This window comes from Episyrphus balteatus, chromosome 4, assembly GCF_945859705.1.
Source record: "Episyrphus balteatus chromosome 4, idEpiBalt1.1, whole genome shotgun sequence".
In the NCBI taxonomy this organism is placed as follows: domain Eukaryota; kingdom Metazoa; phylum Arthropoda; class Insecta; order Diptera; family Syrphidae; genus Episyrphus; species Episyrphus balteatus.
In genome coordinates, this window is record NC_079137.1 from 1143540 (window position 1) to 1170893 (window position 27354).

Here is a 27354-nt window from a genome sequence, read left to right on the forward strand (position 1 = left end):
AAAATCTTCTCAATTTGTTTTTAGTTTGTCCGAGTGAATGCAAAAATAATTGCAACGACAACTTGCAATGCTGTCATGAGAGTTGTATTGGTGGCTGTGCAAATGACAATTATAAAAGCTGCAAAAGTTGTCGACACTTTACCAAGATGGATACATGCATCGATAAGTGCCCTAAAGATTTCTTCAGTGTAAGTTTGTGTTTTTTGACATATTTTTTTTGTCTTTAGACTACTTATGATTAGAAATCTAGTAGAAGATCTTGTGTTAATTGTATTACTAGATCTAATACCTCCAAAGGAATAAAGCTTATAAAAAGTTATAATATAAGCTATATAAAAATCGCAAGTTAACCCAAACGTCATAAGGTACGTTCCATTGGACCTTGTAAAGTAATTCAAGTGGTGCTATTGATGAGATTAAGACTTTTTCTCTATATAAAATGAATCATTGATTTTAACCTGGAGTACTTTAAAGAACTTGCAAGGTTCTAAAGGACCCACTAATTTCGACTTTCTGAGTTACTTAAACGCCAGTATTCACAAAGTAATTATAAATTACCTCTTAAATAAATTTGAAATGGTTTCGATCAAGTTTTCGAAGAGAGAACTTGTAACAACAAAATGTGATCATGTCTTATTAGCCTATCTACAGAATTTATGAGGCTACTGGGCACTAATTTCAAGTTGCTTCCCTATTTATCTTTCAACTGACATAACATAACCTTATTGAACTCTTTATTTCTAATTCTTTCCCTTTAAATAGTATCTAGAACGTCGTTGTGTAACTGCATCAACTTGTAAAGAAGAAATCGGTACCAAATTGGAAGGAACAAAACAAGAAAAGTTAGTTCCATTCAATGGTGTTTGTTCCGTCAGATGTCCACCTGGTTATAGTAAAAACGATACCACCGCCACCTGCCAGAAATGTGATGGAAAATGCGTTAAAAGTTGTGATGGAGGTTTAATTGATAGTGTTGGAGCTGCTAAACAAATGCATGGTTGTACGAGGATTGTTAAGTCAGGATTATCAATTAGTATTAAACGAGGAGGACGTAAGTTTTTTTCAATCACAACAATAAGATTGAGTCACTTTAAATGATGCCCTTTTGTTCATAGGACATTTAATGGAAGAGCTAGAAATGAGTCTATCATCGATTGAAGAAATTGACACTTATCTAAAAGTTCATAGAACATACGGAGTGACATCATTGGCATTCTTTAAAAATTTAAAAAGAATTAGAGGAACTGTTCTTGAGAGTGATAAGTAAGTTTTAAAACAACATTTTTTTCAAATTATAAATACCGACAATATAATTTGTCTCTTTCAGATTTGCATTGTATGTTTTAGAAAATCAAGATCTTGAACGTATATGGGGTGAAGGTCAACAAGTACAAATGGACGAAGGTCGTGTATTCTTTCATTTCAATCCCAAATTATGTTATGCTGACATTGATAAATTACGTCCATCGTTAAAGAATAAATTGCCATTTGATAAGAATGAAGTAGCAACTGATTCGAACGGTTCAAAAGGATCATGTGAGTTATATGTATATATTTCATCGAAGATTTAATTTTTTTTATATATATTGTACATCTTTATCAAATTTTACAATAAAACAATTTTTTTCTTTTATCTTTTTCTTTGAATAAAAAAAATAATAGGCAACACAGAAGTTTTAAATGTTGAAGTTGTTAAAGTTTCATCTGGATCAGCGCATGTTCGAGTTGAAAATCCAATGAAATTCGAAGATGATCGAGTACTTATTGGTTATCAATTCTTTCATACGGAAGATGCATATAAAAATGTTTCAATGTTTGGATCAAAACCGTGTGATGATAGGTAATTTGTTTAGTTTTTCTTATTTTAATTTATTTTATTTGATTTATAGTTAAGTTTTATTTTATTTATAGTTTAGTTTATTCAATTTTATTTCATTTTGTTTTATTTTATTTTATTGTATTTTATTTTATTATTTTTTTTTTTTTATTTTATTTTATTTTATTTTAGTTTATTTTATTTTGTTTTGTTTTGTTTTGTTTTGTTTTGTTTTGTTTTATTTTATTTTATTTTATTTTATTTTATTTTATTTTATTTTATTGTATTTTATTTTATATGATGTACCTACTAGCTCCCTAAACTAATTTTTATTTATTTATTTTTTTTTTTTTTTTGTAAAACAGTTGGAATTCAAATGACCCATCGCGAGAAACTGACCATATATTTGTAAATCTTAAACCATTTACTCAATATGCATTCTATGTTAAGACACAAACTATTTCATCGGAACCACGTAATGGACAAAGTCCTATTGTCTATTTCCGAACGAAGCCAGATCAACCGAAAACGGTGAAAAGTTTGAATGCAATCGCCAATTCGAGTTCAGAAATTGTAAGTACAAATTCATTTTTCTATCATTTTTATTTCAGAAGGTATTTTTACTTAAACGACCAGAAGAAAAATGCTCAAATGTTCGCACGTATGCTCTTCTTTCCTACTCATTTCCAAAAAAAAATGATTTATCAAACAAAAAAAATGAAATACAGTCAGCCTCTAAGTCCTCCTCGATTTTTGTCACCAAGAGAGCGTTTCAATGAGAGCTTTTGAGGAACAAAGATTATATTAATTCCTATTACCTCGATTTTCCCTCTTACTCTAACCAATTTTCGTGTCCCGTGCAAATCATAGTACATTGCGCCACGGATTTCTAAAACTACCTCTACCTTTGAACATATTCTTCACAACAACGCTTGACCATTTCTTATTGTTTAAATAAATACTTCTTCCAGAATATAAACAGAAAATCAAGATTTCCTTATAAAAATTTCTTAATTTTTAGATTGTAAGATGGAGTCGACCCTCAGTAACAAATGGTAACCTCACAAAATACATTATTAACGTAACTCTAGACGCTAATGACCATCAAAAGACTAAATATCGTAATTATTGTCAAGATCGTAAGTATTCTTTGTACAATTATAAAAATAGTCAAAAATTAAAAAAATATAATCTTTTACAGCTCTCAAAGCAGCAGCAAGTGGTGATGTTGTTGGCCTACCATTTCCAAATGAAAAAACTGATCCAGGTCTAATAAGTACGAATGGCGGTAGCAGTTCAGATTGTAAATGTGAAAAAAATGTTACACGCAGCAAAGATGGAATTAATCCACAAATGGTTGAAGCTATTTTTGAGAATGTCATTGATTTTGAAAATAATGTTCAAAATTTTGTTTATGTCAAGTAAATTTTTTTAATAGTTTTTTTTTGTATTATTTTCGAATAATATTTGAATATTTTTTCTTCATCATAGACAAACTAATGACTCTCAGAATTATGGTATGCGTGAACGACGTCGTCGAGCTGTGGATAACATAGACAGTCTACAAGCATTAGTCAGCACTACCCAAGCACCTAATTCCAGAGCCAAAACCAATTCTCGATTATATACGGTGAATGCATCAGTGACGGAATATACTCTAAAAAACCTAACTCACTTTTCACTGTACACGATCAAGGTGCAGGCTTGTCGAGCACCAGAAATTGGTGAAACATTAAAAGAATGCAGTCCTGAATCCATTGCTTACTCAAGAACACTTAAATTACGTAAATATACTTACGACATAACCAATTCCTAATCTATTTAATAATTTATGTATCTCTTTTTTTCCTTCTAGCTAATGTTGATTTAGCTCGAAATGTCCAGGTTGAACTGGAACAATCCAATACAACTCGAGGAAATGTACGAATTAAATGGGATCCACCAGAACGACCGAATAGTCTTGTTGTTTCCTACACAATCATCTACGTTGCCGTTGACTCACAAGATGCACTTATCGAAAGGCGTTGCATCACACCTCTTGACAATCAAAACTTTACCAATAGCTATGTCCTTACCGGTTTGCCAACTGGCAATTACAGTATCATAGTTCAGGCAAATTCTCTTGCCGGTGAGGGTCTCAAATCGGAACCTGTTTATATATACATTCCTGTAAGCTTGACAATTTTGTTATTCCTGAACTCTGTTCTTGACTGATTTTTATTTTTTCCTTCCAGCCAAATCGATTATCATGGCAAATAATTACAATTATATGCGTCAGTATATTCATCATCATTTTAGCCATAGCTCTTGGTGTTTATTATGTTCGCAAGAAGTACCTCTCGCCACCATCTGATCTGAAGATCTTTCCAACTGTCAATCCCTATTATATTAGCATGCAATACCTTCCTGACGAATGGGAAGTACCACGTGATAAAATTATTCAATTGGGTGCCTTGGGACAAGGCTCCTTTGGCATGGTTTATGAGGGTATATTGAAAAATTTCAACAGCCAGGATGACACTCCGTGTGCCATAAAGACTGTCAATGAAAATGCCACCGATCGCGAGCGTTTGAATTTCTTGAAAGAAGCAAGTGTCATGAAACAATTTAATACCCATCATGTGGTTCGGCTGCTAGGAGTGTGTTCACGAGGTCAACCGGCTTTGGTGATAATGGAATTGATGAAAAATGGCGATTTAAAGGCATATCTGAGACAACATCGCCCAGATGCTGAACAGAATCACGGAGAGCCAGCTATTCGACCGCCAACACTCGATAGAATTTATCAGGTTTGTCATCCTTTTTGTCATCCCGTTTGAATTCCTTTTTATTTAAATATTGTATTTTTAGATTGCCATTGAAATTGCCGATGGAATGGCCTATTTAGCGGCAAAGAAATACGTCCATCGTGATCTGGCGGCGAGAAATTGCATGGTTGCTGCTGATTTGACAGTAAAAATTGGCGATTTTGGTATGACAAGAGATGTTTATGAGACTGATTACTATAGAAAGGGGACAAAGGGTATGTTTTATTATTACTTACTTATAAATACTTATAAATAAGTTTTTTTTAATGAATTTTCTATTTTAAGGTCTATTGCCCGTTCGTTGGATGTCACCTGAAAGTTTAAAAGATGGTATCTTTAGCAGTGCCAGTGATGTGTTCAGTTATGGTGTTGTCCTTTGGGAAATGGCAACACTTGCCTCACAACCCTATCAAGTAAAGTTGCATATATTCGTCCCATCTGTGATCCTTTTACAATAAATGTTCTTTCTTTCTCATTAGGGTCTATCAAACGATCAAGTTTTACGCTTCGTTATAGACGGTGGTGTTATGGAAAGACCAGAAAACTGTCCTGACAAATTGTACAAAGTTATGCAAAAATGTTGGCAACATCGCCCCTCGGCCCGGCCAACATTTATGGAAATTATTCGTTTTCTACTCGATTCTGCTGATCCGAAATTTCAGGAAGTTTCCTTCTATCATTCAGCAGAAGCTAAGGATATGCATGATCAAATGCATCCAGGTTTGTTATATTTAAATACAAAATTTTTTTTTCCTTTTTTTTTCTTGATTAGACATTTTTTATTCGAAAATTAAAAAAACAAATCTCTTAAAAAATAAATTTCAAAAAATTTAGAACACGATATGGATGATGTTACAACACCATTGCGAGTGGGCGAATTTGATTATAAATTAAACATGGACGATAATTCATCAGTTGAACCGCACGAAAGTCCGGCACTTGATGAAGAAGATGATGACGATGATAATATACAATCCCACTCGCCGTATAGGTGAGAAGCACAACCTTTTTAGGTAAATTTAGGCTATAAACAGAACATTCAAAATTTGTTTAACAAACAATAAAAAAATAAGAATTTTTAAATTTAAATTCAATGGATATTTATATTTTATTAATTAATTTTTTTTTTAATTGGATACAATTTTTTGGCCTTTTTTTACTTTCAATTTTTCTTTATTTTGTTGTAATCCATTGAGTGTAATTGAGAATATGTAATTTTTTTGAAAGAAACGAAAAAAGATGTAATTTTTAATTTAATAATTTTATATTTGGCTTAATGATCAATAATAATATATGAATGATATACAAACTATTTGGTTCTGTGAACGCGCGATGGTTACTTGAACAAATTGATAATTTTTTTTTTACTTTATTTTAAGTTTTCTTTTTTTGTTTTTTTTTGTAGTTTTAAATGTGTGGTTTGTTATGTTTTGGTTTTGTTTATGTAGAATTTATGTTGATTAAATTATAATTAAGTTTAAAAATCTTTTAACAGGGAGTTAACAAAAAAAAAACATTTTGGATTCAATTCAATTAAGTAACCGCCCTATTAAACTTTGCCAATCAGTAATTTTACATAAAAGACATAAAGAATCTATTCTCAAAGATGTATTTTTATAACTAGTATGAATGCGCAACATCAGGTCAACTGTTTTCATTATTTTGATAGTGATAGTTTCCGTATTTTTTTTTAAAGAAAATGTTCCACATACGCCACAGTGAACACTGAAGGGTAAAATTAATAAAAAAATGTTTCAGTGGGTTATTTTTATCGACAACTATGAGACTTGTAGAACGATATATTGGGAGCTATATCTTATCTCTGAATGTGATCTTGAAATACGCGCTAAACAAGTTCTCTATATGATACGCCGACTCTTTTCTCTCAGTACTAAAAAAAATAGTTTTGTTTTTTTTCTTTTGAGTGAAAGATTAACATGAACTGACATCTTCGGTTAAATTAGTTTTTTTCCAAAATTGAATATAGTTTTTAGGAAATTTGAAAAAGAACAATACCATTCTCAACCTAATGAAAACGAACTCCCTTTTTTAATTTTTAGCAAATAGTAATAGATTTCTCTGTCCAAAGTATTTATTTGTATATTTTATTTTATGTGTATTTTTTTTAATCTACGCTTACAGTTTTATGTGAGCAAGCACAAAACTTCAAAAAAAATAAACTCCCATCCTCACTAGATACCCTTAACCTACTTTTCTAACCTTTTGTTTTAACCTCAACATGCTAAATATCTTTATTATAATAAAATTGTTTGTCCTTTATTTACTATTTACTATTTTTTATTTTTTGTTTTATTTTGCGTTTTAGATTATATTGGGAATATTAATAAAAAATTATCAATTTGTTCAAGTTACTTAACATGGGGTTTTGTTTTAGCCACAATTTGTGTAGTTAATAATCAATTTTGTTTGTATGCTTAAAATATTTTAAACTTAAGTAAGAATTTAAAAACTCTTCTTTCACGCTCCTTCACTTTGTAGTGTTGTTTTTTTGAAAAAAAAAAATGTCACATTTCATGCATTTTTTTTGTCATACTTTTTTATGTTGGTTTTTTTTCTTTCTTTTTTTTTCTGTATTGTTTCAAACTATTTTTTTTATGTTTTTTTGTCTTCTTAATTGAAAAATAATTCTTAAAAAAATTTTTAAAAAATTTCCAGCCTTGGCTCAGCAATAATAATAAGCAGTACGCCCGGAAACCATTCTAAATACAGTCCAAACATAATAATGAACCAAAGTAATCTATCATTATCGCTTCCATCGACTTCCGCAGCAGCTAGAGCTGCATCAATAGCAGCCGTCTCTGGTAATATAGATAATAATGCCGTCACCGATGCCGATGCCGAATATGTTCAACCTGATAGTTCTTATATTTATGGTAATAATGAAAAAGACCAACAACAACACCAAAATAACAATACATCCGGTGATTCAACAACCCTAGCATCTGCAACAGCAGCAGCACATCAAAAATCAATCAAAAATCATCCATCATCGAAATATCCCAACAGCCTTAAGCGAGCTGTTGCATCCACAGTACAAAATGTTAGTAATAGTTTAGTACCTTTGAACTTCCTTCATCGACGTCTCTTTAAGAATAATCTAAATAATAATAATAGCAACCAGAATAAAAGTGCCAAATCAGAATCATCCTCCACATCCACTTCTAGTAATAATGGCAACAATAATAATTCAAATAAAATGGCTACTGCTGCCAATGTTGAACTTGGATCGACCACCGCCGGAAGTGGAAGTCGTTCGTTTTTTGCCGGCTTAACACCCAGTCATACTAGCAAAAATCCAAACTATCAAATTCTAGATGAATCCTTAAATGTATCAGCAATTCAGGATGAACAACGGCCATTAACAAAAACCAAACCATCTCGCTCTCGAACTGAAAGCTGTAGCAGTGATGCGAGTGATGGGAATAGCACCAACAATAGAAACGGCAATAATACTACTATTCACCCGAGACAGCAACCACAACAACATCAAACCACAGAACAATGCAATCTAAATAAGGATAATACTAATTATTTATTAAGTACTAGCAGTAGTAATTTTAAGGATACCAAATCATCACAAAATCAGAATCAACCAATTATATCATTAGCACATGAATTATTTTTGAATTCAGGTGTTAGCAACCCTATTAGCTTTAAGGACAATAAAAATAATAAAAATACTACAACTACCACAACTAGTGAAGCGCCACTACCACCACCACCAATATCTGCGGTGATTATACCGACTTCTAATTCTAATTCACCAATAACAACAACTTCAACAACAACAAAGACTCCATATCAATTGAAAGAGAAATGGCTTCAACAACAATTACCGAAAACAACAACAGTAGCAGCAGTACCACCAAATGGATTTATTGGACGTGAAGGATAAAGAACGAATCATTGAATTACGTATGTACATAAATGTATAGATATTTTTTTTATATTATATCAAAAAAAAAAATAGTTAAAGAAAAGAAAAACGTTATGTATAGCAAGAGCAATGATTTAGCAGTATTTGAACCGGTTGGTAGTTTCTTAAGAGCAGATGAAAAATCAGAGCATTTTTAATGAATCCCGACAAATGTTGCACTGTTGCATTTCAAAACTATTACAGTAGTTGGCCAAATTATGAGGGAAAATTTAGGTTATTTCATCGTAACTTTTATAGCTCGAGAAAGAGCGTGCCCTACTTCATTTCTGTTGAATCTTGGTAAGGGTAAAGGTAAATCACTATGACATGATCAGAGCAAACAAGAAGTTTTTTTAAATTCTTGTCCTTTTAATTTCTGTCACTTATAAAAGTGACAAATGGTTTCAACTACACCTACGCGCTATGTCTGGAGATGTACTTTAGCTTCCTCCAACTCTTCTCAAGTGGACTTTTCCTCGACTGCTCTCCGCCATGAGCTTCTCGGTCTTTTGATTCCTCTCGTCTAGTTTTTTTCGGTAAACGATATTAAATATTTTCAATAAAAGAAAATATTCCACGTATACCACAGTGATTGTTGAATTAAGGACAACGGCAATAAAATGAATGGGTGACGAGTGCCAAACCTCCAACCAATTATATTTCATTGAAAATGTACTTTGGAGGTATATTAACAATTCATGGACACAGAAGAAGAAGTTTCGGTTTTATGTAAATTATTTTAAATTTTATCTTTCATTTATCTTTTTATACCTTTATAAAAGTCATGCAATTCGATACGCAATCTCGATTACGATTGCTTTTGAATGAATATTAATGAATGTTCCTTCTTCCCTATATAAAGCAAAATAAAGTGCATGATTCATTAAATTTCTACAATCTGATTGATAAGATCTGCTTTAGAAACTCAGTTTAAAATTCACTATAAAAATCATATTTCCAAGCGCACATTGAAATTAAGATATTCACAAAGTTGTAAATTATGTTGAGACCCCACTACCACTATTATACGAGTACCAATGGAATTCTTATTTAAAATTTAAATTAGAAGTCGAAAAATCACAATTTCAAACATAAACTTAAGAACTAAATAGGTATAAGATTATTATTTAATCTACATTTAAAAAAAAAAGTAAAAAAAAAATGAATGCAATGTTCTAAAGTAATTGTTTTTTTTTTATTAAAAATGTATTTTTTTGTTTGTAAATATATTTCAAGTTTAGTTTTTTTTTTGTACATAAAAATTACATATAGATAAAAGAAAAACAAAAAAAAATCGAAAAAAAAGATAATAAAATTATTTATTAAAACTTTTTATACAGAAAAAATTGAAAAAAAAAACTTGAAAAAAAAAAATAAAAACAATAATAACAGTACCAAAAAAAGAAGAAAATAAAAGTTTTAAATTTTTTTATTGAATTAAGTAAGTTTATATAAAAAGAAAATAATAATTCATAGTTTCAATGTAAAACTAAAACTAAATTTTACGTAAGAAAATATATTTGATGCGCCATAAATAAAAAAAAAAATATAAATAAATTAAAAAAATACTATGAAAACTTTTCGCTTGCATGTAGACCATTTAGTTTTTTTTCTTTCTTGATTTGTTATAGTTGTGTAAAAAATGCTTAGATCGACATTATATAACATAAATTGTACAGTTTTTTTTAATTAATAAATTTGACATGATTTTAATTTGAAACAAAAAAATAAAAATATATACAACAATATAATAAAACTTGTACTTAATATAAATGTGGATTAACTTAACGAATTTCAATTTTTTTGAAAAAAAAAAAAAAAAAAAAATTGTTAACATTTCAAAGAAAACAAATTTAAAGAAAAATAAAAAAATGACGCAACGTAACCGCAAATCTCTGCCACACATCACTCCTAATCGACATTATATAAAATTAAATTTTTATAAAATTATGAAAATAGTAAAAAATATATTTTACATTTTTATACAAAAAATAAGAATATAACAAAACTAAAAAAAAATAATAATAATTAAAAAAATAACGAAATATTAGTAATATTATTTAGTTTTGCATATATATGTACGTACGAGTATATCTAGCTTAATTATTTTTTTTTTTTCTTTTTTTATTGTTCTAAATAGTAAAACAAAAAAAAAAAGTTGTTAATAGTCTTATTAAATAAATAAAAAACAAAAAAAAATAAATAAAACGTTTACTATAGCTATTATAAAAAATATTGTTCGTAGTCTATGGATAGGCTTTTAATATTTAAAAACATAAAATCTAAAAAAAAAATCTTTATCCAAATAAACTAAAAACTGAATTAATTTATATATAAAAAATAACAAGAAAGAAAAAAACAAAAACAAAGGATTTCTTTAAAGTAAGCAAGCAAAAGTATGCAACAAAAGTTTAAAAAAAATATTTATAGCAGTAATTTTAACCATAAAAAAAATCAGTGTAAAGAAAGAGAATGAATAAACAAAAGCTATACATACTAACAAGTTTCAAAAAATAGAAATTAAAAATAAAAATTGAAAATATACAAAAATATATAATCTATAGGCATATTAAAAAAAAAAAAAAATAAAACATTACCAAACTCTTCTTCACACAAAACAAAAAAAAATATAAACAACCAATATTAATTATTGCATTACTATATTTATTTTATTACTAACGTTGAAATTATGTTTTACACAACAAAGTACAAAACAAAAGAACGAGTTTTCTTTCTTTTCCTTTATTTTTTTTTTTTAATAATAAATCAAATATTTGAAAATTTACCAATAGTTAAAAAAATACAAAAAAAACAATAAACAACACAATAAAAATAAAATTTGTTATCATTATTTTTATTTTTTTTTTTTATTAATTTTTATTTTACAAACTAATCGAATTTTTTATTTTATTAAAATTAATTTTCCTGTTTTTTTTTTTTTATTTTTATTTATAGTAACAGAGTAAACCTTCAAATGAAATGGGAGTTTTTTTCTCTCTCTATCTCTCTCTCTCATGAATTCACACCACACAATCTAAAGGCAATAGTTTTAAATTAAAAATTAAATAAAAAAAAATCCTGAGCAAAGAACAACAATATTTCAATTCTATTAATTTATTCAATTAGTCATTAAATACAAAAAAAAATAGATATTATTTACATAAACAAACAAACAACAAGAACCACAATATACGTAATCGAAATAAGAGCTAATATGGTCGGATAGATATAATTTAAAACAAAACAAATAATAAACAAATAAAATTGAAAGCAACGAAAACTATTAAATATTATTTTTAATTTAAAGTTTAAAAAGAAAAAATCTCAGTTGGCTTTATTTTTTTTTATTTTTGTTTCCTAATGAAATTGTTTTTAATTTATATTAATCCGCAAAGTGGATAACAAGGTTTTCACACACACACACACACACATAAACACATTCTCTCTTTAAATATTGTTATTATATTTTTTTTTTCAAACAACTCTCTTTATTCAGCAATTTAATTTTAAATAATTTATAAAACAAAAACAACAAACAAACAAAACAAGTGCAACAAAACTAATTCCTGTTCAAAACAAATATAAACATAAACACACATGCAATAGTTAAATTATTTTTTTTTTTTTTTTGTAATACAAAAACAAATTTTTTAGATATTAAAATAAATGTATAAATATTATAAATTTAGTTCCAATTCTATAAAAAAAAAAAAACAAAAAAATAAATTAAAAACAAAACAACAAAAATAGTTCCAACTCTATAGAAACTTACAAAACTATATAAAAATAAGTAAAATAAATTTAAAAATAAAAAAGTTGTTATAACACAACCTTATAGTTATTTATAAAAAAAAAAAAAAACAAAAAAATTAAAGAAACTAAAAACACAGAAACTGAACAAAAATAAATACCATTTTTTTATTAGTTTTTAATTCATTACAACCAATAAAATAAATTTAAAAAGCAAAACAAAATAGATAACCCAAGTTAAATTAAAATTAAAAAAAAAAACTAAATATAAAATAAAAAAACACAAAAACAATAAAACATAAATATAAACAACAAAAAATAAAATAAAACACACACTGTAAACAACGGTAATATAAATATTGTATTTGAAATTTTTCTATTTGAAATGGTTAAAACACAGATATTTACACTCAGAAGACTGAAATATATAGTTCCTTTGTTTTTATGTAAAAAAAAATATAAATAAAATAAATTAATTGGAATTATTAATTAAAAATAAATAAAAAAAAAGCAAAAATAGAAAAATGCATAAACCCACAGGTTAAAATTACATTTAAATTACACGAAATAAGAAAAAGAAAAAAAAAAATGAAATGCAGACTTTGATTAAAAATTTGATTATATAAAAATAAAAAGTATGAATCAAATTTGAAATTTGTTTTATTTTTATTCTTTTTGTTATTTTTTTTTTATTAGGTATTAATGAACTAAAATTTTAGGTGTATAAATTGCATCTCTTCAGCAGAATTGACGATCGGTAAATTGATATACTGTGCAGGTGGGTAAAATGTGTGTATTAAATTGTTCTTAAACTTTTTGACACCAGCTGATTTGAAACCTTTTCTCTGAGTGGAACCCAACCTTTTTTGTCCCTTTACGTTTCCGTTAAAATTAGATCTTGAAAATAAAAAACGCTAGATAAATATGATAGATCGATAAATTTTACAAAAACTCCATTTTCAATTTCAGAACATACCATTTACTTAAAAACAATTCCAATAGGTCTTATCAAATCAACCGAATACCATTTAGTTTTAGCTAAAAATCGTATCATTTTCATACAAAATTAAAATATTCACCAGGCACCCAGGAATTTCAGCAGGTAGGTACCATGTGCTTTTAAAAATTTTATTTCGTTTTACGTTGGTACCTCTGTTAATTGAAGTGGCAGTTTACATTTTACGTCCGTTTATTTGAATTTTTAAAATTCAATTTCCGTTGAAAGTGAAATGGCAGTTATTTTTTGAATTTTGAAAGTAAAATGTCGTTTTCCGTTAATGTCTTGTAAAAAAAACTTAATTCTGAATTTTCGATTTAGACCGAGAGCCCAGAGCAGATTTTGGGAGTTTTTGGATAACCGAAAATGGGTCATATGTATGTGTAGGTAATAGCGTCCTGATGAAGAATTCGAAAGTCTGGCAGGTTTATTTCACGGCATTCTATGGTTTATGGGGAGTTGAAAAATGCATTTTTTCCGATTTTTGTGTCGAGTATATAACCACTTTAATTCATATAGAGCCGATAGAGGGCGATACCTTGATTGCAAAAAGTTCGGTCCCAGACGTTTTATTCGCTGCATTACCCTTGCCAGACGTCCTTGAAGATTCGCGAAATAGCGATTTTCATACAAAAGTCAGAATATTATTTTTTGCAAGATGTATAACCGTCTGGTGGTACCTATTCACCAATACCCCTTGATAGAAAATAAATTAGTGCCAGACGTTTTAACCACGGCATTACCCCCGCCAGACGTCCTTGAAGAGTCGCGAAATGGCGATTTTCATACAAAAGTCAGAATATTATTTTTTGCAAGATGTATAACCGTCTGGTGGTACCTATTAAAAAATTACCACTACCCCCTGATAGAAAATAAATTAGTGCCAGACGTTTTAACCACGGCACTACCCCCGCAAGACGTCCTTGAAGAGTTCCGAAATAGCGACTTTTGTATGACAAACGAGAACGAAAGTCAAACGATAGGGAAATGACAGTCGTAAGGACTAACGAGTATCGTAAAATTCTAACGATTCTCGTTGAACACAATCGCATTTCAACGATAACGAAGTAATTTCAACGATAATCGTTTTACAAAATAGGGCCCCAGCATTTTGTATCCGTTGCTTTAAATTTAAAAAAATACATTTCCGTTGAAATTGAAACGACAGTTAACAATTTGAATTTTGGAAGTACAAAAATGTCGATTCTGATTCTCTTCGTCGTTAAAACAGTTTTCAGAACGTCTACCATTTTGTTTTAGCTAAAAATTGCGTCATTTTCGTACAAAATTAAACATTTTCACCAGGCGCCCAGGATTTTTAGCAGGTACCTTGCTTAAAAAATTTCAGTTTTACGTTGGTATCTCTGTAACGGATGTGATTTTTAATGGTGGGTTACATGGAGTATTTAATATCCGTCGGTTTGAATATTTAAAAAATAAAGATATGTTTCCGTTGAAATTGAAACGGCAGTTATGATTTGAATTTTCAGAGATAAAAAATGTAGTTTTTCGTTGAATTTTATGATTTAAAAACAAAAACTAGTGCTGATCTTACATTTCCTTTCGTCAGCAATTATTCCAGAACCTACAAGCAGATATTCAATTCTTTAAACAAAAAATAAAAATAAAGCTGCACATTTTTAGATCGATTTATTTATGTATAATATTTTTTTTTATTATTATTATTTTCGATTTAACATTCATTAATACATATTATAATTTTTCATAATAAAACAATAGTTATTCGTTTTTTTTTTTTTGTATGTTTATTTATAGTTTTTTTTTTGTTATTTATTATCCGTTAATAATTCTATGTTTTAAATTTAAAATACGCAAAAATATTTGCTATTATTTATATTTCGTGTTTGTTTGTGTTTTTTTTTATTGATTTTTATAATGTTTTTTTTTTATATATAATATACAGGGTGTCCCAAAAGTAATGGATCAAACGAAATATGCTGATAGGCCAACTTTAGGGCTCTCAGAATTTAGTAACTTGTTCATCCCAAATCCTTACGGTTTTCAATTTAATGCAGTTTTTGTGAATTATCGAAAAATCTCGACTTTGCAACAGTATTTTGCTTCCTCCGGTCATAATTGAGTTTTGTTTTTTACAATTCTTTCACTAAAACATTGGCTAATAAGAATAAATAATTATTTAATCAAAATATTTTTTATTTCATACGCCATTTTGCTGCAAATTAATTAACAGTTCCATGTTTTATAAAAACTCAATTACTTAATTTTTTTTCAGAGCAACACACTGCAAAAAATTTGTATGGTGTGACACAGGTTAATTATTTTAAAAACTTGCCGTGTTATTGCACTTTTCAAAAATGTATAAAAGTTTCCAAACTTGAAGTTAGAACAAAAGATATTACAATTTTAATGCAACAAAACAGGCCTTTTCAGAGAAAAATAACAAAGAAAAATAAACACATTTCCTCGACTGTTGTTTGTTTATTTCTTTTTGAATAAAAGCCTCGATTTTTGTTTGTTATTTTGCTCTGGAAACTCCTGTTTTTTTGCATTAAAATTGTAATATCTTTCGTTCTAATTTGAACTTTGGAAATTTTTATACATTTTTGAAAAGTGCAATAACACGGCAAGTTTTTAAAATAATAAACCAGTATCACACCATACAATTTTTTTTCGGGATGTTTCTCTCAAATAAAAGTAAGAAATTGAGTTTTTATAAAACATGGAACTGTTACATAATTTGCAGCAAAATGGCGTATGAAATAAAAAATATTTTGATTAAATAATTATTTCTTATTATTAGGCAATGATTTAGTGAAAGAATTGTAAAAAACAAAAATCAATTATGACCGGAGGAAGCAAAATACTGTTGCAAAGTCGAGATTTTTCGATAATTCACAAAAACTGCATTAAATTGAAAACCGTAAGGTTTTGGGATGAACAAGTTACCAAATTCTGAGAGCCCTAAAGTTGGCCTATCTGCATATTTCGTTTGATCCATTACTTTTGGGACACCCTGTATATGTATGTAATTTGTAATAGAAAATGAACAAATAATGGCTGCACATTAAGAGTGTATAAAAAATAGTTTTTTTTTATTATTATTTATTTCTATATATTTTTTCTTACTTTCTCTTATTTAAAAGCTATTTTTTTTTTAATTATTTATTTTAACAATTTAAATAAAAAACTTTTAAGAAAACTTTGAAAAGAAACTCAGCAATGTTTCAAACGATTGGGTTGGAAGAAAATCTGTCTTCTTCTGAAATTACTTCATTTTTCTTAAATTTTGAGAATTTGATTAATTAAAAGAAAGAAAATTAATAAAAGTTTGTATTATCTCTGCAGGTTTGTCCATAAACACTAACCCAGTCAGAAAACACACATTTGAATTTGTTGTGCGGAGTTTTTCAAGGACGTCTTTTTAAGAGTGACTGGATCGCAAAGTTTTACGCACGATACAAAGTGACTTAAAACGCAGCCCTAGTCGACTTAAGAAAAGCCGCATGAGGAGTACAGCGATCGATGAATTGTTGATATTCTCTTTCTTACAAATATAAATAGCAAAACAACATGATATGAGTGGTTTTCGATCGGGTTATTGTCTTTGGACCCCATGAATATAAAATAAAATATAGTTAGACAAGACTACATATAAAATATTGGTAAGTGTGTATTTTGTGTTTACAAGTAAAAAGAAATTTAATAAAAGAAGGCTTAGTTTTTAATTTGCTCCTTACTGCGACTAAATTAAATTTTAAAGTTGAGTTTCCCAACTATAAAATTTAACGAAGTGTTAGCCTTAAACCTGACTATTAAATTGGTTTAAGGTATGGTGAAATATGTAGATTACACTGGTCGGCAACGAAAATAGAACTTGAACCAAAACCTTTTTTTCTAAAGGATTTTTGTTTGCTGAGTCCGAATCTGAAGTCAAAATTTTACTGGCGCGTCACGTTTTTGAAATACTTGAGTATAAACAGGTCAAAAACGCGTTTTTGAGTACATTTGATGTCGAATTACATCACCGTTAAATATTTTTTTTGCAAAACTACTTATGCAATCTCAAAACGCCATATTAAAACGTCCTAAAGTATTTACTTTTTCAAAATTATTTTTTTTTTTTTTGAATTAAAAAGTCAATTAAAATCACCAAACAAAGTTCTTGCTCCCGACTTTTTTTTTGTTTTTGCCGACCAGTATTATTGGTAACCCCTGTAGTGTCAAGAGAAAACTAACCACGGAGCTAGAATTTTCCAGGAAGGAAATTTAAGTACTTGGAAATTGGAAAAATTTAAATGAATTTAAGGTTAAAGATTTTTTGTTTAAAAATTTTGCGTTAAATATGTAACGTATTGAAAATATTTCTAACTGCCGGATTATAAATCTCAAGTTCTGAATGAAAAATTTAATAAGATGTGTAAAACAAGCTAGGGAGATTTTTCTTGACTAATTTTTCAGTAAAATTGTCTGAATTGGAAATATTTTTTTGACAACTTTTTGATAACTTTTAATTTTTTAACATTCCCAAACCTACTCAATGCCTCGTCCCTTTTCTAAGATTCTTGAAATTCAACATAATTAGGTTGACTTCTTTATAGGTACATAAAAATAATAAATTCTTTTTTGTTTATTTTTCTTCATGTAATGGCATTGATGAAAGAGAATAAATCGAAGCTATAAAATACAAACCATAAAGAATAAAAAAATAAAATAATAAAAACATACAACAATAACAAATTAAAACTCAAAGTTATTAAAAAAAAAAAATAGAAAGAAAGAAAGAAATTAATCTATCTCATTTTAAAAAAGTAGACTGAACTCAATCGTTGTTTTGAACATTGATCGGGTCTTGCCTTGCAATACTTTATTTTTAATTGTTTAACATTAAATTTAAAGATTTCTATAAGTCGCTAACATCTAGACATTTATCAGTCAGAGGTTTTTTGTTTTTTTTTTTTTGTTTATTATTGTGTTTATACAACAGGGACACAAAGGTTAAAAAAATGAAAATATTATGTATAAATTGTGTATTATGGTGAAAAATTTAACAACAAAAAGGAAATGTAAATATATATAAAAAATAAAAAAACAAATCTAAAACCGAGAATTCTTTTTATGTAAACTTTTTTTTTTTTGCGTAACAACATTATTTTTTTTTATTTCTTCTCTTTTATAGTAGCGCGTTAAATAATAATTTTTTTGCGTTTAAAATGACAAAAACAAACAACACACTATATTTTTTTGTAATTTGTTATATCTTTTTTCTGGGTATAATTTAAAATGGTTTTTTTTTTTCTTTTAATTTTCTTACATACGACTATTGTTTAATATTGCAACACGATTTTTTTTTTTTTGCTTTGTAAAATTATTTTTTTTTTGTTTTCATTCATTCATAAAAAAACAACTGCAAGATTCTTATGAACTTCATAAATTATTTTGCAAAAACGATAATAATTTTGTTTCGTAATGCTTACTTGACTCGAGGTTTCTTAATGAATGTCGTTCATTTGGATAAACTTGCAATTGATGGGGTTTGTTGGCTTTAACGAGAGCGGTTATAAGTTGAGACGTGTGGTAAAAGTGTACATTTTCATCGATTAAACCATGAATGATGAGCAAACGGTTGTCTCTGTAAAAAAGTTTAAAACAAATAAATTTGAGATTTTAAATCTAAGGGATAAAAAGAGAGTAAAAGTTAAAAATAAAAACCATTAAAAATGTCTCATGAAAATGAAGAAAAAAATAAAAAACAGAATTTCGTGTGATGAATTGAACAATAATTTTTGCGGAGGAAATGCGCAACCAGGAACCAGGAAAAAGCTTCAAAGAACAACTTACTCATCAGGAAATGAATGGACATAATTCAGCACCGATCCCATGGTATAACCGTGTTGATTATTTTGCGGAAGATCCATATAACGTTCCGTATAACCAGTATCATAGAATTCCCAATTAGTTACTGGAGCACCAGCAATAGCAACTTTAAAAATCTCTGGAAACTGAGCTAGACCCATTAAGCTTAGGTAACCGCCTGAAAAAAACAAGGTTATTCAATACAGTGAGCTAATTCATATTTAATTATAATTGCAACTATACCATATGACCAGCCATGAATAGCAACACGATTCATATCGATATATCCTAGTTGTTCCGCCAAAATTCTTAGTCCATAAACTTGATCTTTCAATTCCACTGTTCCCATACGACAGCGTATATGACTTTCAAATTTAATGCCACGGTGTCTCGAACCTCTTGAATCGATGCAGATAACACAGTAGCCTTGCGCTGCAAGCATATGCATTCGAAGTTGTCTCATTCCCTAGGAAATAAAAAAAAAAAAAAACAATAAAAAACAAAATAAACACTAAAATTAAACTTACCTTAAAAGTATTATTAACAGTTTGAACCTCTGGGCCACCGTAAACATTCAAAACTGTAGGATACTTAACACCCAGTTGAAAATTGTGTGGCTTAAAGACCATAGCATACACAACATCACCAGACGGAAGCTTTGGCCGATAAATTTGTGGACAATACTGTGCTTCGGGTTGGCCGCCCTCATGCAAATAGCCCATTGGTATAAGTTGAATTCCATTAACACCACCACTCTGGCAGGTTTGTGACACTTTGACCACTTTACATGATGGAAGACGTTGAATATTACAATAAACTTGCATCATTAGTTTACATTCCTAAATCGGAGGGGAAAGAATCGATACCTTTCTATCAATTTGTAATAAAATATTGTTTACCTCATCAAATTCAATTTGATAGGAATAACCAGGTTCGGTGAGTAAACGAATATGTTCGGGTCTCTGTAGACTAACTACATACAAGTGTTTTTCTAGTGGAGTTTCTCTTAATCCTAGAAAATAAACCAACTGTTGAGCTTTATCCACCCACAGGTTTCGTCCAAGAACTTCCCAATCACCAGAAGTAATAGCCACCTACAATATGGAGGTTGTTTTTGTGTGTTTAAGTGAATAATGTAGTTATAGCTTTGAGACTTACTTTATTAATTAAAATGGGAATTAATGTTGAAGCATTGTGACTTTCTAAATTTTCATTTTGCATTGCATTGTCCTTGCAGCCATTAACTGCCGTCGTCCCACTTATACTCGAGGTAATTAAATAGAGATGCCTGAAGCCAGTCTCTTCCGATGCCCAAAGAAATGTGACTGTGGTATCGGTTATTTCAAGAAAATACAACAGATCATGCACATTTATCCAGGTGTCGGTTTGTTGAGAGTAGAGTATCTAGAAGAGAGAAAAAAAAATTAAAAAAATAGACCTTAATCATTCAAAGTTATGTACATATATAATTTCATATATTTTAAGAAACAGATTGATAGATAGATAGTTTTATTCATTTTTCTTGTATAAAATAGAGTTTTTACATTTGCGACTTCTAAATTGAGTTATGACTACTCGGATCTTAGCATACAAAGAAGTAGCGAGAATTGAATTCATGAATACTGAATGCTTTGATCTGGTAAATGTAGCAAAAGGCCAGATTAAGTATTAATCGTTTTTGAAAAACGAAAGCAATAAGCTATAATAGCTGAGTTTTTTGGCATTGCTATCCGTATCCACAGTTGGCGTTTACATGCATTACAATAAAAGCACTCAGCTGCCGACAGGAGTTTTCCTTTCTCTTGGTACGTGCATATACATTTTTGTTCAATGTTTATATTTGGGAAATCCTACTGTGGATAGATTTGCGAATAAAAGACGCCTAATGTTATTTAAGTTTCAAAGATATACACGGATCGTCTACCTTAATTGCAGTAAAGGTATATTAAGTTAATGGCAGTTTCGGAAAACCATGGTAATAAAAAGAATAGTTTAAAAAACGCATTATAATATCATTACTTTTAGGTTAATCCAAAGTAGTCGTAGGTTTTATGATCACTCGGTTTCACCCGTGAGACTTACTTTTGTAAAGCATATTTTAAACTGTAAGTTGGAAGATAGATGTCGGGGGTAAATGCTGAATGGATACGTAAAGAGCTTGGTTTTTTACTTGATTTCCAACAATCTCGAAACAACATCCATGAAATTAAAAAGCCTGCACTATCTCTTAAATATAATGAAATTCATTGCTTTTGATTCAAGCTTTAATGCCGCTAGACTGCCGATTCCTGAGGGTCTATTATGTAATACGAAACAAGTAATACGAAGCAAGTAAACTATAGCCACTACAAAAACGATTATATAAAACGAGAAAGTCGTTTGGCCAAAATAAATCGAAAAACAATTTTTTTTGAGGCGCCCAACCATCCTACCGGCAAACGTAAAAATATTATGACAGCTGAACGAAAACGAAAGTCAAACGATAGGAAATGCCAGTCGTAAAATAAAACCATTATCGTTAAACGTAATCGCGTTTGAACGATAACGAAGTAATTTCAACGATAATCGTTTTACAAAATAGTTGATACCAACTTGTGTACTAACTATAAAAAAATTAGCCGTAAATCTTTTCACGACTTTCCTCAATTTAAGAACTTGAACGGTTCATACGCCACATGGTCGTTTTCAGCATTAGAGCCAAGATCGAAGCTTATATGGAAGTGATGTCGAAGTGGTGCCTTTTCAGAAACTCGTACTTCTTTTTTTCACTTCAGAATTTTCCGATGTAGTAGCTTATATCAAGCTACGATGTACAATCAGATGCTCATCATAAGTGCATGTGTTAGTGGTTAGTAAATAGCACATGCACCAAAAAGTATATACTACGGTACAATTAATGTAAAAAAGAAATTTGTATCTCGCAGTTTTTATATAATATGAGTTTCCATTTGGTCACTTAGTAGATGTTTAACGTTATAACTTGGCAAATTTTTGTTTTGAACTCCTTTATTTTAGTTTAAAACAACGCAGTTTTTTTTTTTATTTTTATATTTTCATTCTCTTTTATCTGGGTCTTTTGTCTCAGCCGTCTCATACGGCTGTATAAATAAATACAAAATATGAAAGTATGTCAACAAGAGATTTAATCTCCAGCCCAAATGTTACTTTAATCAACTCTTCAATTACCTATCATTAAAAAATTAACAAATATAAACAAAATTATAATGAAAAAAATATTGAAGCAATTGTCTTACCTGAAGGGGACTTATCGACCTACTATATGAACTTTTCCAACTATGATCTGCTGATCCGGATGGCGAAGAGGCGGTACTGCTATATGTTTCACAAAAATTATCCAAAGGTATCAATACGAGATCTAATCTTTGTTGTTTTCGATCCATGGCTTGCATCCATACACTTTAAATATACAAAATAAACACTATTATCTCGAACATTATCTTTCTTTTTTTTTGTCATTTACTATTTGGAATCTGGAGTCCATCCAACTCTAACAATATACTCCAACCAAGGCAACACCACCGACATTGAGTATGGTAGATTTTTTAAACATATTTCGCTTATTTGCAGCGATTCGTTCAAAACAAATTGAACCATTTTTAATTTTGATTTTGCATTGGGTGTGCCAGCTCTTGGAAAACGATATTCTTCCAATTCACCAACTACAGCTTGAGATGATGGGAATGTGAATAAACCCACATCTGATTCATCGACTTCTTCATAAACTATTCGATAGATTCCATCTGAAATATATTTATTATTTTTAGAAACAAAAACTTTTCGAGTTTTTTTTTTTTTTTTTTTTTGAAGAAAAAGAACAAACCTTCAGAATTTGGTTGCCACCAATAACCTTGATAACGACTAAACTCTTCTTGCATTACATACGATGGCACTCCAGCACTTAGAGGATCATCTGCAAATGATCTCCGGCCATCATGAGCGAAGGTTAAACGTTCTTCGTGGCAACTCAAGGTGTGTGTAACCCAGATATCACCACCACTTATGTAAGCTATTAAATCCGAATTTTGTGGACATATTTGTGGATCAAGGGCGGCCCAAGCCGGACACGTTCGCAATTGTGTTGGAAACAATGGAGCAGGCTAAAGTAAAAATAAAATTACAATTCAAGCGTTACAGTGGCGGTGGTAACAATAACAACTTACATTATATCCTGTATCCAGACATTGGAACAAATCACTCAAAACCGGAAACACAATTTTCCCACTGGGTTTGTGTAATTCGTAGGATGTGATGCCCCAAGTTGATAATCTCTTTCTTTCTTGCAACAATTGAAATTCTCTGGAACATACATTGCTGCCGGCAACAGATGATATTGATTGTTCCAACACTAGATTCCAATTGAGTCTAATAAGAGGAAGCAACAAATGAATGTTGTTATTATCTTAGTCTAAGAGCCCACAGCAAATTTTGGAAGTGGAGATATAACCAAAATTTGGAGTATGCAGTTGTATAGCCTTATGCGTTCTAATAATGAATTCAAAAGTCTGGCAGCTTTAAATCGCGGCTTTATATTGGTTTCAGGGGATTGAAAAATGTGATATATGTAAGTAGGCTAAATTCACACTATTTTATATTTTGTATACAGCAACTGATGCTCTGTCATTTTCCCTAAGCCTGAAGACATCAATCTTGACGTTGCGATTTTTTTGTTTTGTTATTTTGAATTCAAAACTCTCCAAAAAAAGAGCTGATATGGTTAAAAAGCTTATATCTTGATTTCTATTTGTCGTATCACCGAGATTAAGGTATTGAGGCTTAAGGGAAATGACAGAGCATCATTCCTTATATTCAGAATGTAAATTTTTGCTTAATTGATTGATTGTTATTTGGGGTGTAAAATGCACTGCGACCTATAACATCTGTTGTGCCCCCCCATTTAGGCTATCTGAGTTAGTTCTTCATTTTATAGCTCCTCCTCTAAACTAATTCTTTTCGGGATATTGAGCATTTGGAGTATTTTCATAGACTCTTCGACCTGGTAGCAAGCCAGGTGTTTGAATCTTTGGTGTATTAGTGCATTGCAACTACCCAGAATGTGATCTGGTGAAGAGAGTGACCTTGTTTATTTTGCAAGTTCATTAAGTTTTCCTATACACTCCGATACTAGTTTGGTGTTCATTTCGTAGGATTTAAGTGCTTTTATTTCTGCAGTAGTTTTGTACAAAGTTATAGGTTGTGACCATGGCATCTCTTGGAAAGTCAAGGAAGTTTTCTTCTGACGATCTGAATATTTGTCTGTTGCCTATGCATTTTCCAGTCCCAGTTCCTTCTTTGGCAAATCTCATGATAGCTCCCTTAGCAGCACTTTCAATAACTATGTGGAGTGAAGTTAAGCCTAGAATAACCTCCATTGCTGCTGTAGGGCATGTTCTCATAGCCCCGGTGATTTTTGCTTACTTAAGCCGTGTTTCATTGGTACTCAGTATTTTACTGAGTAAAGATTTTATGCTGTAAACGAAAACATTTGATTACTTTTATTTATTTATTCTCCATTATCGACGACAGTCATGATCTCGAATGGGATCACAGCTCTGCTACTTTACTGCTTCACACTACGGCTCCACATGTGTGTTTCTCTAGGTTAACCTCAGGAAACGTCGGCAGGCTTCCCTATTTTCAATGGTTTTGTGTCTAAGGCCAATTGAATGCAGTTGTAGTTGCATTTGTCTTCTCCATGAGCTCTTAGACCTGCCTCTTTTTCGCGATTGCGTTGGAACGTCGTATGCCATCGCCTTTTGAACTGAGCTCCCAGGGTTTCTTCTTAAACGATCATGCTGTATTTTATTCAAGACGGTATTTTTGACGTGTAGGCTTCCTCGGATTTTCTTGCTTCTGACTCCATTATCAGCAAAGGATAACTGATTCACTTTCGGATCCGTCACTTTTCCTTCAAGCAGAAAGTCAAGGATTGTGATAAAGAGCAAAGGACTCAGGACGCTTCCCTGGTGCACATCGATTTTAATTGGGAACTCTTCGGTGACTCCTGTGGGGCATTTTACCTTCGTTTTTACTTCCTCGTACATGTCCATGATCATCCGCACGTAGATTTCCGGAACCCCTCGCTGTCTCAAGGACACCCAAATCAGATCTCGTGGGTGTCTATCGAATGCCTTTTCGAAATCAACCAGCACAATATGCAAATCCCTTGAGAAATCAGGGTGTTTTTCCATTCGGATTCTTAAACTCAAAAATGTATAAGTTTAGAAAAAATTTTACTGAGCTAAGTACTGAGTTACCAATAAAACACGGCCTTAGCCTACTCAAATTAATTTGAAAACTCGTGTTTTTTAACCCCCCGAAAACCATATAAAGCCCTGATTTGAAGCTGTCAGACTTTTGAATTCATTATTAGAACACATAAGGTTATAAAACTGCATACTCACATTTTTTGTTATCACTCCACTCCCAAAATTTGCTGTGGCCTCTCCTCGGTCTATCTTTGCTTAAGAGTATACCTTTTCGCAGGAGAACTTGGTTCATTAAAATGAATATCCGTCGATAACAGAGTAGTCTCCCATGCATTCGGAGGCGTACTTAAAAAATATATACGAATCCTCCCGTCCGACAGTGTCCTAAAATTGACATCCATCGGAACCATGCTCGATAGATTAGCAACCTGCTTGCGTTGATCATTAACAACTGCAGTCAATTCAGACCATGATTTCTTTGTGTTCTGTGATCCTCCACCCCCACCAGCCCCTCCTGATAAACCCGGTGGAGGTTGTCCGGCTGAATGTGTTGTTGATCCACTGTTACTGACCATTACCCGATTGCCAATATGATTGCCAACCACAATTCCATCGAGCAAAATGTACGAGGATGGTGGAGGCGGATCATGAGACTGCTGCTGTCTGTTGCGATGATGATGGGCCACCGAACTGCTGCTGTCCATGATACGCTTAATCCGTTCCAGAATTTCCTCCAGTACTACGACTACACTGCATGAGATTTATAACTTCACAAATTCGAAAATAAGCAAGACAAGGCAAGGCAAATAATAAGCTTATTAAAAAAGTTCGTCGTAGTAAAACTTTCTTTATTATTTTTTTTTTTTTTAATTTGCGGGTTAGAAGACCCTTTGTCTTGGATAATTAAAAAAGTAGAATGGCAATAATTAGTAAGTCAATATTCAATTGAAATTGCCTTCGAACTTGTTTTTTTAATTAAAGTTTAATCGACAAATTATAGGAGTGAAATCTTTCGTTTTTTCTTTTTTTTTTCTCTTGAGTTTGACACTACACCTAAATTTATTTTCAATCGTCTATTCTCTTTTTTTTTCTTAGTTGTTCTTTTTATTTCTCATTCATTTATCTTTTTTAAATAATGTCAAAAAATGATAAAAAATAAAATTTTATAAAATAATTTAATAATAATTTATTTTTTAATAAAAATTTTATTATTATTTTTGTCGTCTTTCTTATTACAAAAGTACCAGAGCAACCCGACGATATTAAAGTGAAAGCAGACAAACATGAATAGGGTTTTTTTTGGAGTGAAATATTTTACTCACTCTGTCGAAGTTGATTTTCATACTGTCACACATTTTAGTGTTGGTTCTGTCTCTTTTTGTTTTTGTTTGATTTGACAGATTATTTTGCATAGTTTTGGTCTCTTTTCGCTCATTTGCTCTACTTTATTTTTTAGGTGTCTTTTGTGTTCTGTAATGAAAAGGATAGTTGTATGTTTGATGTTTGAAAGGGATACACGTAGTTGGTGTTGGAACAGAAAGAGTTCGGGGAGGAGTGGTTTATGTGCTGTCAGAATTAGTGTGCGGATGCGGACTTAGGTGCTGGTAATAGCAGTATTAAGAAAATTATAAATAAAATTAAAATAAAATAGTTGCGATCTCACAAAGGACTGTATCGATTACAGTACACAGTAGCCTGTTTTTACTATCGTCTAAATGATATAATTTCTAAAACTATCTGGTTTTGAATGTTCTGTTTATCATCACTAGATTCATAATTAGGTACCTACCTATTAACATTTATGAAATAAATTATGAAATTAAAATTTTAAAGTGCTCTTAATTTTTTTAAATTCGGTTTTTTAAGGTTCCAAACTCTTATCAGAATGTATGTTGTATGTTGAAAAAGAAATGTTATTTACCTATGTCATCTGTTTGTAAAAAAAAAGACAAGCATAGTGTTACCAACAGTAATTCTTATTTGCG

At 30.2% G+C, this 27354-nt stretch overlaps 2 protein-coding genes across 4 annotated transcripts in view; one reads left to right on the top strand and one right to left on the bottom strand.

Annotated features, from left to right (window-relative positions):
* The window catches only part of LOC129919968 (insulin-like receptor), a 29542-nt gene extending 17358 nt beyond the window's left edge, over positions 1–12184 (top strand). Inside the window, exons 4-20 of one of the 3 annotated variants that reach the window (XM_056001108.1) lie at positions 25–188; positions 763–1051; positions 1116–1263; positions 1328–1536; positions 1663–1840; positions 2182–2389; positions 2838–2955; positions 3018–3237; positions 3308–3600; positions 3672–3985; positions 4051–4605; positions 4667–4838; positions 4909–5036; positions 5103–5343; positions 5458–5614; positions 7300–8559; positions 11516–12184. In XM_056001108.1, coding sequence (XP_055857083.1) covers positions 25–188; positions 763–1051; positions 1116–1263; positions 1328–1536; positions 1663–1840; positions 2182–2389; positions 2838–2955; positions 3018–3237; positions 3308–3600; positions 3672–3985; positions 4051–4605; positions 4667–4838; positions 4909–5036; positions 5103–5343; positions 5458–5614; positions 7300–8539 — 4634 coding nt within the window. In that variant the 3' untranslated portion in view covers positions 8540–8559; positions 11516–12184. Of the gene's footprint in view, positions 1–24; positions 189–762; positions 1052–1115; positions 1264–1327; positions 1537–1662; positions 1841–2181; positions 2390–2837; positions 2956–3017; positions 3238–3307; positions 3601–3671; positions 3986–4050; positions 4606–4666; positions 4839–4908; positions 5037–5102; positions 5344–5457; positions 5637–7299; positions 9743–11515 lie in introns of those variants that run through there. The other 2 variants (XM_056001109.1, XM_056001107.1) reach the window with 2 other exon arrangements.
* A 4170-nt stretch (positions 12185–16354) lies between these two features.
* LOC129920060 (dipeptidyl peptidase 9) lies at positions 16355–26839 on the bottom strand. The gene is made up of 11 exons (XM_056001219.1): positions 25637–26839; positions 23324–23525; positions 22984–23260; positions 22624–22903; positions 22397–22559; positions 20301–20546; positions 20042–20236; positions 19670–19981; positions 19386–19608; positions 19128–19320; positions 16355–18918 (listed from the first exon to the last, which is right to left on the bottom strand). Exons 1-11 carry the CDS (start codon positions 26071–26073, stop codon positions 18714–18716), a joined length of 2733 nt encoding a protein of 910 aa, XP_055857194.1. The 5' UTR covers positions 26074–26839; the 3' UTR covers positions 16355–18713.
* Between the last annotated feature and the right edge of the window lie 515 nt (positions 26840–27354).

Excerpts from the sequence above, each read along its gene's own strand:
- LOC129920060 (XM_056001219.1), bottom strand. The coding sequence starts at position 26,073 with ATGGACAGCAGCAGTTCGGTGGCCCATCATCATCGCAACAGACAGCAG. Across the intron at positions 20,547-22,396 it reads GGTCGATAAGTCCCCTTCAG|ATACTCTACTCTCAACAAAC; the intron begins GTAAGACAATTG and ends TCTCTCTTCTAG. Across the intron at positions 18,919-19,127 it reads GTCCATTCATTTCCTGATGA|AGACAACCGTTTGCTCATCA; the intron begins GTAAGTTGTTCT and ends ACTTTTTTACAG.